At 36.9% G+C, this 13,392-nt stretch overlaps 1 protein-coding gene and 1 long non-coding RNA gene across 2 annotated transcripts in view; one reads left to right on the top strand and one right to left on the bottom strand.

Annotated features, from left to right (window-relative positions):
* The first annotated feature begins 21 nt into the window (after window positions 1-21).
* LOC128174444 (mucin-2-like) overlaps window positions 22-13,392 on the top strand; it is a 33,067-nt gene continuing 19,696 nt past the window's right edge. Inside the window, exon 1 of the mRNA XM_052840001.1 lies at window positions 22-886. Within this exon, the coding sequence (XP_052695961.1) occupies window positions 832-886 (55 nt within the window). The 5' untranslated portion in view covers window positions 22-831. The remainder of the gene's footprint in view (window positions 887-13,392) is intronic.
* On the bottom strand, window positions 6,042-12,653 carry LOC128171323 (uncharacterized). The gene is made up of 3 exons (XR_008242062.1): window positions 12,587-12,653; window positions 12,361-12,422; window positions 6,042-6,393 (listed from the first exon to the last, which is right to left on the bottom strand). It is a non-coding gene; the product is annotated as an uncharacterized LOC128171323 (long non-coding RNA).

Below are 13,392 nucleotides of genomic sequence, written 5' to 3'. Positions count from 1 at the left end.
TTTCTCCATAAAAAATATTGAGATGTACTTTGAACCGACACCTCGCATGAATTGAAACTGATTTGTATAATTTGTAAGCACCATATTCATCATCATAGAAGGATGGGTTACAAACCATTTCAGGTGCTTTAAAAAGAATTTCGGAATTTTAAAATTCTATAAATAACTTTTTACGGTTAAATATGTCCGATTACCATTAGCTCTAGTGGAACTGGATCTTTACATAATGGCGAGTTATTAGCAATCGTCACTATTGAAATTGTTAAATCGTTACGCATGATTAAGAATATTTACACTAATACGTTCTATATTATCTCAATCAATAACGGCCCATGTGAAATCCTACACGCCCCTTCTGGACGATTCCAAATTCTTACCTGTTATTCCGTTTAGTAGTTCATACCTATTCAGGTGTAGGCCTTAGTAGTGGCCAATTAAGGAATAAGGTGTGTTTTGGACTTTTGTGTTACCTTAATAGAACTGGTCAGATCAAATTCTTGAAGACAACGCCTTGCGACCAGTCATTTTGGAGAGACACCGATCTATAGCATGGTTTCAAACGGATCAATGGATTGAAATATTCATTCAAAGGAATTTTACAACCATTTAATTTTATTCTTTTCAATTGTGCTCAAGAACCGGTTGACTTAATATAGTAAAGTTATCAGCAATAATTATCCAAAATATCGGTGTACAAAATCGGACAATCCAAAGTCATGACAAGGTAGTTTTAGGATTTTGTTATTGGAAAGTAACATTGATTTGGTTGCAGCTTTGATGTTCATCTTTTGACACCTGATATCGAGTGACAAGGAATTAAAGCACGTGGAGATGTTCGCTACTTCCAGACTGCTGCTGCTAACCAGCTTACTACTGGGAGTGTCCGGTAAGTCCATGAGCATGATCTCTCTCTCTCTCTCTCTCTCTCTCTCTCTCTCTCTCTGAATTGATACCATGTAATGCATATCGAACAGTTTAATGATCCGCTTTCGCCACTCTCGGGCAGACGACAATCGGCCATTGTAATGCAAAAATAAAACCCTCACGTCTGCAATAAGTTTGATAGTCACAGCATAAAAGAGTGCATTGTCATTTTAATTCACGAGACGGTATTGTTACGTTTAGGATCAAACCAGTTTTAAATGAAACTGGAAGATATAGATCATACGGAACTCATTGCTAAAGGAATCGTATGCCTAAGATTTAAAAAGTCAAATGATTATACAGCAGATCTAAAACAGATCCCCCTTTCAGCCGATCCCACCTCATCCCCAATTATATATGAAACTAGTTTCTCATACTACACTCTAGCTGTAGTATAACTTTTTTCCGACCTAGCAGTGCCTCATTATCTGGCAAACAAAAAGTCCTTGTTACGTCTTTATCTCAAACAAAGATGTAATTATGATAAGGTGAGAAATTAATTCTTTATTAGGACCTGCAGACACTATAAGCCATTAACATAATGTGTCAGAGGGGCGGGCTGCACGTGTTGACGCCTCTGTAGACAAAACACGCACAGTCACTACCAGAAACGCTAATGGAAATGCATATGGAGAAAGGAAATGCATGTTAGGGGGAAATGCCTTCTATATTACAGCTACCACGGATTAGAAAATAATACAAGAAATATAGCTACCCCTCTTGACAGCTAAACGTATATGTAGGTGTATACATAATCTCAGTAACGTTATTATCTACCCGAGTAACCCCCCCCCCTCCCCCCGAGTCCTCTTATTTCGGAAGCGCTGAAACAGAGGTACTGTGACAGGAGAGGTCGGTCTGGTCACACATTCCATGTACCGTCTGTCTGTCTGTCAATATAAAGCTCTGTACATAACGGTAAAGAATGAATACGCTTCAGAATTTTAAACAATATTGTAAAATGACTCTGGCCCAAAAATACTGACAGAGAGCCAATCTTTCATGGTAAAGTAGTACAATCTGTACACACGTCTGTTTTACTATACACTAGAGAATGATGGCTGCGTAACATGTGTATTTGATTGTTAAAAAACCATTTACTGGTGTTACTCTGTGAGTTACTTAGAAGACCAATGTTACTTTAAAAAAAATGCGCGTCTGTATTTCTGTTCAGTCTTTGTATAAGCCATCTTAACGTTATCTTAAACCAGCCGCCATACATGTATAGAAATGACAGGGCCTCTCATCTCTGCCTTCTTTGACAGACATTGATCGCGGCGTGACTTGGCTGTGCTAATATTCGCCTTTTTGATGTTTGAGAATTAATCCGTTACAAATTTCATACCTTTTGACAAACTTTATCGGGTCTAGGGTCGTAATACCAAACCAAGGGTAAGCCTCTCTCTGGCATCTGTCCTCATTCAGGCGTCTGACAGCTGACAGTCCAGGGGCAGGGGACTAGTCAAAGATCTCGGTCCATCAAAGAAGAGGAGTACTTCCGCTACCAGAATATTCGCACACTTCAATTATGCGACTTTTGTAAGGACATTCGAGGTCATAGAAGAATATTAGCAATCAGGATATTTGCAGTCAGCAATTAACAATCAGCTAGTAATATAAGTATATTTATTCATTTATTTCGATCTCAAAACCACTGGACAATGTCCCAATATATAATTAGTACTTTATACTGATATGTGAGTAAAAATACACGTATAAAGATCAACTCCGACAAGATCTAGATGAGCTTGTTATGGCATGATCTCTCGTCCATGCTTATTCACGTTTGCCTTATAATTGGTGACCATATTACATTCTCTACAAAAGTATATTTACCCACAGTATTGATCAATTGTCATACAGCAATGAATCAAGATTTGTACTGGCCATTTTTACTAGTAAACAGCAGACCTATTGAGCTGGGTGTACTTGGGAAGTAGGGTGTTTCCTGCCAATGTGGGCAAGGTCCTGACAAGACCTCTTTGTGCTCGCTCTCTCGCCCCCTGCTACTTGTCTCTCGGTGACTAAGACCGGAGACATTCGACCACATTGTATGACAACGACCAGCGGCACATGTAATTGGGGCCAGAATATACGTTCCTGATGGATTGTTCTACATGTCTTAGCATTCAATTGTTTAGGAGATTTGGTAGCGGTAGAGTCTCGAACTTACGATATAATTAGTTGGATGGATAAATGGATAGATAAAAGATTTTGAGAGAGAGAGAGAGAGAGAGAGAGAGAGAGAGAGAGAGAGGGGGGGGGGAGGCGGGAGGGTTATGCACATTTCTTTGAGTTTCGTTCAATCTCAATCCCCAGGTTTTGATATTTATCTATCTTGCACCGAATTGCATCGTTAGGGAGGCTTGGTGGTCAACCAATTCCCCATCAGATCTACCATTCAATTTTAGAGACAATTTCTTCAGCTGTAAATCATAACTGAATGAAGAAAAAACCCTTAAATCCTAGCTTAATTTTTTAAATTATTTTTCTATATCATTATAAAGAGCTCTTCTTCTGAAGAAATCAATAAAGTCCAAAAACGGCCACGACCATCTAGACCCCTTAAAATCTCAGCAGACGTAAAACCTCGTTATCACATTGTCCTTATAAGCAGACGGACAGACGGGGCATGGATACACCGATCTTTAGTTTTAATACTTGAGACACAAACAAAAAAGTTTTTAAAGGAAAGGAATTTAAATCTTATGTTAGCTATGGAAGAAAATCATAAATTTGATAGATACACCGATACATCACAACTATCCACGCAACTGCCGTCAGTCGCCCGTCGATGACTACATACAGTATACAAGATTCCGCTTTATTAGACCAAACTAGTGTCATGTTGTAAATTTTGTATTTGCAGCCACGCAGTTAATTCAGAACTTTTAAAGCTACTTACATGCAATTTTTATTATTCCTTTTTATATTAAGTCATATAGTTTGTCAAATTGTAAAATTTGTATCTACACTCACCCCGTTAATTCAAAATGTACAACATGACACTAGCATGTTGCTTGGTAAAGAATCTGAAGTGCCATTCAATATTTTATTTACATGTAAGTATACCAGTTGCCTGATTATTTTAAGGGAGTAATGATGATGAGCCCGCACCCACAAACTTCAGTTTATTGGAATTTTTTAATTCTTGTTAATTTTTGCAAACTACAGGTCATCCCATTTATTTTTCTAGTTCAACCTGTCGGTGTCATATTGAGTAATTATATAGACTCGCCCACGACGATTTGCCCACCGTGTTTAAAAATACGCGGAACTGGTTTGAGAGGCGCGGCCCGCGACTTCGCAGAACTAAATCCGACTCAGGCAGCTCATTTGTTGAATTCCAACAATATCCAGAACGGTCTTGTGTTGAAAGTTGACTATCTTACATAACAACGGATGAAAAGTTAGACCCCGGTCCTTTAACTTAGTGAAAGGAGGACTTAGTCCATAAGTATCGCTTGTTGTGGAGAAGACGCCGGACATTGAACGATCTTGTTCCAAACAGAGCGCCAATCGGCCTCGGACCGCTGTACTTTAAATGGTTCAAAATTTAAAAGTTTTTAAAAACAATCTGTCTGAGTGATCCTAGTTTCCATTTTTATCAAAATTCATAGACAAATCAATTTACAAAATCACGTGATAGCAAGCATTATGATAAATACGCGTACGCTGTAATATGATAATCATACAGAAGAGAGAACAGCGGGAGAGCCCCTGCTGGTCATCGTGTTCATTATAATAATCCCAAATACAAAAGTCATGTCTTGCGAAATTAAGACTGCTGCGATGTCTTATAAGTAAATGTCACTGTTTTCTACTAACCACGTCTTGTTTTTGAAAAATCTTGCATATTGCAATTAAATTGTCCTCTCTTTAAAGTTGCATAACAGTAATCCATCATCTGTGACGACTTGTGTGTTTTTATTAGATCTGGCCATTAAGGTGTCCTTCGCTAGCTGTCAGGCCACTCTGCAGCACATTCTGCATGATGCTTTAATTTTCATTTATAAATGAGTTAACTGGGGACAGATCTTGTAAATTCGAGTTGTACTTTGTTTTTAAGCTGTTATGCAAATCTGAACACTGAAAAAGACGTGTAGGTATTTTGAAACATTACAATCAGCGGCGGTTGAAGGTGTTTGTCTGTTAGCTTCACAAACGTTCTGTCAAATAAGCTGCACTATTTCTAATATATACCGTTCGTTATGGAAGCTAGTGTAGCTAGTGTCCCTCTGTTTGTCAGTTATATAACCATTATATTACTCCTCCGTTTGATAGGCTACAATGTCCAATTATTGTCAAATAAGAAATACTGTTCGTATGGTTGTCGAGGAAGTTTCTTTTGTCCGTTTGACAAATAAGCTGTAATATTTGTTTCTAAGATCCTCAGTCTGTTTAATCAATTTAATACACTGCATGTTTATCAAATGTGCTACTGTTTGTACGGCTGTTGATGACATTGTCTGTATGTTTGTCATGCAAGTTACACAACTGAGTCTGTAAAATAAGATTTCATGTCCGTATGTTGTTATATAAGCTATACTGTTTCACTTTTGTCAACTACTTTTGATCTGTCTGTTTGTTTCCTAGTTGTACATGAAGCTTTTCCGTAAAGCTAAGCCAATAACCGACCAGACTTCGTAATATATGACAAAATGAATATTAAATACAAAAGTATGAACAATCAATCCCGTAAATATGATGTAACACAGTTGATTTTATAGCGTTGGAGTAAGAAACAGATTCTTGAAGTTGGTTCACATATTATATGTATTGTGATGAAAACTGATACGATTCTAAACAGTTCATCATAAAAGGCGAGAGTTAAAGGAAGAAACCGTGCAGCGAGATGTGAAGCTATGGTCCGCAGTGTGACGTCAGGGACACCGCCGGGGGACCCTGGTGATGAGTAGCTGCCAGCTACTGCTCTATTTACCTAGATTTGTGAATGGATTTAAACCCCCAGACGTGAATGAACACAGAATACCTGTTCTGAAAAGATTTCATTGACGTTCACTGTGTCAGTGGTTCAGGAAGCTATACATACCTGTTTGTGATAATTCAGTACACACTATTCATATCTGAAATGTGTGGATTATAGTTATGAAAGGTTATTTAATGTATAGACTTGAAAAAAATAAGTAACCACGTAATAATCTTTCAAGTAAAACGAAGCATAAGATAATATATATAGAATTCAATAAGGAAAGACAAACTATCTACCATTAACCAACGAGTTGGAGGAGCTATTATGTCAGGTGTGCCCATTGAATGATTCGTTATGAAACATCACTTTGATAGATTGAAATTGAGGAATTAGTAACATGTAACATCAGTAGGTTTTTAGCTTACCTGAGCTTTAGGCTCGTGATATCTTGACTGATGGCGCCCATCTACCGGTATCTGTATGTCTGTCTGTAAACTACTCAAACCTCGACTTCTTCGGAATTTCAATCAAAATTACTGAAATAAAGCGAAAACGGGTTGGCTCTTATGGAAATCTTCAGTTTTCTAGACTGGTTTTATGATGTGAACTGAAGTATCATGATATTCTCTATGTTTTAAATCTGTATAAAACTGTACCATCTAAATCATGCTGCACCATTAGTGTTGCAGTGAACTTATTAGGACTACAGTGTATTCGGGCTCAATATGAAACATCTTTCATTCAATATGCTGTACGTAATGCTAACATCTTGATGTAAAGTGTGTTTAAGTTTGTTCAACCTTGACCATCGAGGCATTATGACGGGGTTATATAAGTGGTGCTAATTTTTTATAAAAAAATATTCAAGTATTGGCAAAATGTAAACCAAATGTCATTTATACACTTTGGGCTAAAAACTTATAAATAATTAGGAAGTCTTTCTTCTTATATGATGGTGATTAGAATGCACTATTAGGCTGTTGCAGTGGCCCTATCCGGACACAATGGCTAGGTCACATGACATGTGTTATCCACACTTAGACTGGCCACGTGACGTAATTGTTGATAGCAAAATTATAAATTAGCAATTGTCACATGACCTTTATGTTTATTTTCTGACTTGTGTACTAAAGTTCTAGTTACTTTAGTTACTCTCTACCCTGGTATAACGATTTACTGGAGATCGTGGGAAAATACACACTCAAAAAGGACACGCTGTGAGACTCCTGATTTCACGGTATTTGAATCCAGTTTTATCGAGGACGTGTAATTAGGGGGCGGAGAGGGGTGCTTCCTTACGTACACAGGCCGTGTATGATGAAGTGTTGCTTATTTTACAACCGGTCTCTAATGATTCACCATCATTGTTACTCTTGATCATACATGTATCTCTATTTACTACATACCTAAAATACCTTCAAGTCTAGCTGCTAAGCCCTTTCATCTTATAATGTCTTAATAAAAAAAATCAAGTATTTCATTTCAATTTAGAATGGCTTATCTTATATAAATAATGTATACACAATTACATTGCTTCTAGAAGTATATTTTCTTCTTCCAGTATATTATCAAATTCTTCCAATTATTTGATAGAAACATACTTACAATTCAGACCAGTCATAGGCAAAAAAATTGATGCTTGCTTTGATTGGCAACACGTGCCTACAGCCATCAGAGACAATTCATGAGTTTGTTTATAATCGAAGAGCTCAGTCAGCCAGGCACGGCCGTACGTCGGCGACCAGTATATCATTATCGACGGGAACTGTGTAATACTAGGTACCACAACACCGCATACGGTTACCTGGAAGGACCTAGTTTACACCAGACGCTCCATACAGAACTATTTTATGAGAAAAGGTGAATATTATTGCTGGTGGTGATCGATTCGGCATTCCAGTTCTATGGACATTTGTAGTCCCCGATCATCAGCAGTCACTAACCACAACAGTTGAGTGACTCTCACTACTAACCATAAACTCTCTCCATCTCAACATAGATCACTGGTCTTAATAATTCTTAAACCTTTCATTGTTTTAATCCATTTTTGCAATAAAAGGACGAAACATTTTTAAGTGCTGGCAGATATTGCTTAAAATAGCAAGTATATGTATGACAGTCCCCTTCTTTAACGATTGCCCGTGCTCTTTGATAACCTTTACAAAGAATATGGACGCATTCTTTTATGTTGTGTCATATATTGGAATCCAATTACACATGTTCTATGTGAAGAATCCATATTACGACTTTGATCGACGGCCCTATACATTGTCTCTCCATTTTGAAAGTGTTATAAGTTTGTTTCTAAATATTCAAATTGCGGTTAAGCCTATGAGGATGATTAAGTTGTCATTTCAGATTTAAAGTTTATCAGCAAGGAGCACTTAGGACAACAGTTTCATTCGTATAATTTTTCTGTTATAAATGAGAATTTTATTTGACTTGTCATCTGATTAAGGAATTCAGTTAAAAAAGATATAAGATTATATCATCTTTTGTGTACAAATTCATAAAATGTCTGTCATATTTTGGGTTTCGGGAAAGCTTTGTAACGAGAAGAAAATTCCCAAAAAAAGTTCTTGTGACAAGATTGACAAACGATCAACACAACCATAAATCCAGGACGTGTCATTGTCATAATGAGTCGATTACACGCCGGCTACCTCTGGCGGACGGTGGCAATGTACATTGTACATCACAGCTTTCGGCGGACCGAGGACGACCCGGGGGGGGGGGTGGTACCATCTTTGCCAGCCAAAGGTTTTTGATCCGCTTCTCTGGGATAGTTAATCCTTTGCTAGTGAATATGATACAGTACATGGAACCACTTGTGCTGTGTGCGTGTCTAGACAGAAATAATGCTGATTTGTGATCGCTCTAATCACGTTTATGATCAGTGTGAGTGTGTCCGATTTGTTAATTAGTTCATTCTTTATTTCTATACGTTGTGCAGCTCATCAGATACAAATTAATACTTAAGAACATAGTAAAATACAGAAGTGGATGTTTTACAGGAGACCCTAGTACATACAGAAATACGACATTAAGGGAAAAAATCAAAAGAACAACAACTAAAGTTAACTTCAAATATTGGTTCTTAATTTCATACTTAAGTTTATATATTTGCCTAGGTTTTTTACGCATATTGAAATTGTTGTTTTTTAATGTGTCCAATTTCTTACATGGTGATCAAATCATTCGTAAAAGCGACCTGATGGTGTTTTCGTAACTGCCATCTGACTTCTGAGTCACTGTGCTTTAGAAAATCTAAGCAGTTCTACATGCAACCGATTTGACTTGCTATATCACTGACAGATGTATACCAGCAATAGACAAATGGCGTAATTTTCATTAAATCGTGGGCAAATATATAACGTTTAAGATTTGTAACTCTGTGACATTTAACCAATAAAGTGGGTCTGGTTGATTTTTAAAACTTCAACCTTCTCTTTGATCCGGAACTATAGTTCTGTGCTATCTTTCACGGACTCACCAATTCTACCAATGAATATCGATTAGATTTTTAAATCTCTTTACTTATTAATTGATGTTTGTCTCTTGAAAACACAATCCAGCGCACGTTGACATAGCTACGTGATACAGATTCAGATGAAAAAGGATGGTATGACATGGGGAGTTGTTGGTAAATCATGATGAGAGCACGGTCTTCACGGACTGGCGTCGGACCTCCATACACATGTAGTAGCCTTCCTTATATGGTAGAATTGGCTGTTAATGTTATAGAGCGCACTGACATTATGATGAGTTTTTATTTTCATTCACTACCGCTATTTATATACATGTATTGATATTTGAAGAGAAATTCAAAGAGAGATGTAAAAACAAATGAAAATAGTAACTATAATCAGATAATTTTGTTGGTTCATGTTGGATACTACAGAAGAGATCTCTACAGCAACCGTTCAAATCATTTTAGAACCATTTTAACAAGAGCTTGGACATTGGGTAATTGGTGTCAAACAGCAATGTGACGTAGGCCTGTCTATTTCATTGTAGGCCACTCAGCCATTGCTTTTTGAAATCAACAAGATTTGTCTGGCTTTTTAGCTTAGACTACGCAATCTGTGTATATTTCACTCGAAACCAGCGTCATGACAATTTAAAATTTTGATTCTCAATAATCTCTAATTTTTTTTTAAAGGAACCGCCACTTTAAAGCTATACACGCTATAATTTGCGTCAATTTTGAATAAAGGGGAAACTGTATGTGTTTGATTACTAATAAAAGTTACCTTTATTCTGTTAATTATAATGCTCAATTCGATCACGTAACAAATATATCAAATATTAAACAATAAAAAATATTTATTTTCCTGCCAGGAAAGTAATGCCTCCTCGTGAATATCAATCTATCACGTGATATCGACAGCTAAATTTAGCCTATCATACCAAAACTGGTGAAGGGTCAACATCTTCATAATTGTGATAGTTTCACAAAGGAAGGGATATTTTCAGTAAAGCATAAATTTGTCCGATATACGAGTACAAACAAAAGAAAAAAAATACAAGCCTGTGAGTAGATATGAATACTTCCTTTAAAGAAATGACGTAGACCTGTGTTTTTCCCCTATGTGCTATTTATAGATCCTATAAGTGTTAATGCAGAAGTAAGGGTATCGTGAATGGCAAGCGTATTTTACTCATTATACATGTATGTATTTCAAATTAACAACTGTTAAGCATATTAAAAATCAAGTTGGATATTTAATTAGGCAAACAATAACGACCACAGCGCGGACATGCGCAATGAGGTCGGTTTGCTCTTCCTTCATCAATATTCATGAAAAGGTATATTTTCCTAGCAGGAAAATAAACAATTAAAAATCTATATCTTTGTAACGAGATGGAATTCACCCTTGTAATTTACAGATTAAGGATAACTTTTATAAGTTGACAAACACATGCGTTTTCACTGTCATTCAAAATTGACGCAAATTATAGCGTGTATAGCTTTAAGTTAATCGTCCTTATTATATACCGGTAGAATAAAATAAAAAATAGTACATTTTTAATAAAATAATCGATTTAAATATTTTTAATAAATTGCATGGTAGGTTCACTTAAAAAATTAACGAGTCAGCTGTAGATATAGGGGTAGAGCTCCTCCGGCGTGTCACTAGCCACTCACAAGTCCTGACACAAGCTAGACAGTGATTCACTGTCAGTTTAGATCACCGAGTTGATTTGCTTATTCGCTTCGCAAAGAAATTTTGCGGAGGGATTTTATTTTCTAAAAGTGTCCTACATAGTCGCACAAAAAAGTTTTAAAATTCAGTGGAATGACGTGTGTAGAGTAATTTTGAGTAACGTAGTCTTACTTTTAATAATAATTTATAGTTTCATGAACAGTAAACAATTTGAATGGAGCCTACCATAAGCTAAAATATTACATATACAAATGCTAACAATGCCAAATATATCGTGTAATTCAGCACACCTTTTTTATGAACGACAGTTTATCATTTTATTTATTCAGTAAAATACATTCCATACGCGCCGGTATCGCTTTATAGATTACGATCAAGAAATCACATTCATTCATTCTATACAATCAAACAATACAAACCCTTCCCCCACAGCGCTCCACATACTAGACGTTATGAGGGCTTGTTATCTTATTAAGACCATATTTATTTATGTTTTTAGAATTTTTCAAAGTTGTTATTACTTGGTCGTGTCAAGGATTAGAAAATCGCTACTTACGAAGGAATATTAACTTCGAAAAATTGTTGGATTTGTAATCTTATGAAAATCACCCCCGGTTGTGGCACTTTGTATTGATTGAGAATGTGCGGATAAGCATAGTTTTGGTATTTGTAAATCAGCTTATGAAAGAACACAGTTGGAGGGGGTAACACTCTATATATATAACTTGTATTTATGAATGACTTTTGTAACTCGACAGAGCATGTATAAACATGTTTTGTCATCATAACATATATTTTCGCACGCGATACGATGTAGATAGCTGCAGATCTGTAACTTAAGAGAACATTCGGGTGGAGGGCATGTCGGCAGCTTCAATAGAAGCTTCTCCTACCCTGCCCATAGGACGGACGGTTATCTCCTGCCCCGTTTGCGGAGAAATCGGTCAGGGGGAGAGGGCTGTAAAGGGGCATGATTATTGTCTGTAGAACCATGTCCCCCTCTTTTATTCTCCAAGATCTAAGCGCTATGTTTCAAAATAAAAAGACACTCATAAGTGTGCTCTCTGCATTACCGGACTATTGTCCTTTCGTTAGGTTTGAGTCATGGTTCGGACCATGTAATTCTAAGGGGATTAGGCTGTCGTTAGACCACCCCCCCCCCCCCCCCCCGCGACATACGTTAAACCTGGGGTGGAGGGCTGGCCCTGGCCGTAGTACTGACACTACTACTACAAAATCATCTTACGATCAATATAAAAATTCTTTCAATACAAGAGTTGATATTATGTGTTTGGAGTGCACATGGTTGATTTAAATGACACAGTTTGTACCTACCTTTAAAAAACCGGTCGTGCGAACCATTCTGGAATGTAGGGGTGATCAGCTAACTCATGGAACTACAATTGTACGATACATGTCGTATACAGTCTACAATATGAGACATTAATGAAAATGTAAACTCTTCAGATAGAGTAGGCTTTAAGACTCTCGTATTCATGATTAGAGTTTTACATGGCAATCATCAATATTTATTGTGATAATGCACGACATGTATACTAACCGTTCGAAACCCTATAAAGCTCTTAGAGAGCAGACTTGTGTACAAGAGAAGTCCAAGAGTTTCAAGTGATTCAGGAGAGGCCATGTTTCGGGGATTTTCCCGACATCAAGTGGAGTAGAAGCCTCGTTGTCACTCAATGAATAGATTCTGTTCTCATGAGTGGGAGATACAAACAGACTGAAAATACTAGTAGTCAAAAAGGGCTTCCCGCTATATTGGTGGTATGGGGGGGGGCACCTCCATATTGTGGCGTACTTCCTATCGAAATAAACAAGTATAATTCGATTATCCCCCCCCCCCCAAATTTTGTTACTAAATAACGTAGCGCAAAGGGTTAAAGCGTTATCTACCAATCTTGTAAGTCGTAAGTTCGAATCCCGCTGTGGCTTTTATAATTTTTACCTTTCCAAAAATTCTTTAAATATATTTTTTTGGACAGATATCGCAAAATTTAAAAATTTTGAATTAATGAGACTTTTTTTTTATAATGCACTTTAATAATTATTTAATACCGACAGGTGTTCCATAGCACCTTAAGTGTCCCCTCGTCATGATCAGGCTGTGGTTTCCGTGGTACAAAATGTACACAGACCATAGCTCGTTTGTATATGCGCAGTCTAATATTAATGTCACAAAGCGTAGAAAAACTAACTACATGTGTCCCAAACGATTACACCAGTGTCAAAAAAGACGTGTTTATCAAACACGGTTTTAATAATTTCCAAAAAGCCATTACAAGTTTCGTCAATTTTTTTTTCACCCAAGGACCCGTGTATTTATTGTGAACTTGTTCAAACATAATCCCC

This window comes from Crassostrea angulata, chromosome 2 (assembly GCF_025612915.1).
Source record: "Crassostrea angulata isolate pt1a10 chromosome 2, ASM2561291v2, whole genome shotgun sequence".
In the NCBI taxonomy this organism is placed as follows: Eukaryota; Metazoa; Mollusca; class Bivalvia; order Ostreida; family Ostreidae; genus Magallana; species Magallana angulata.
Note: the sequence above shows the minus strand (reverse complement) of the source record. Positions and strands in the feature narration are given on the sequence as shown.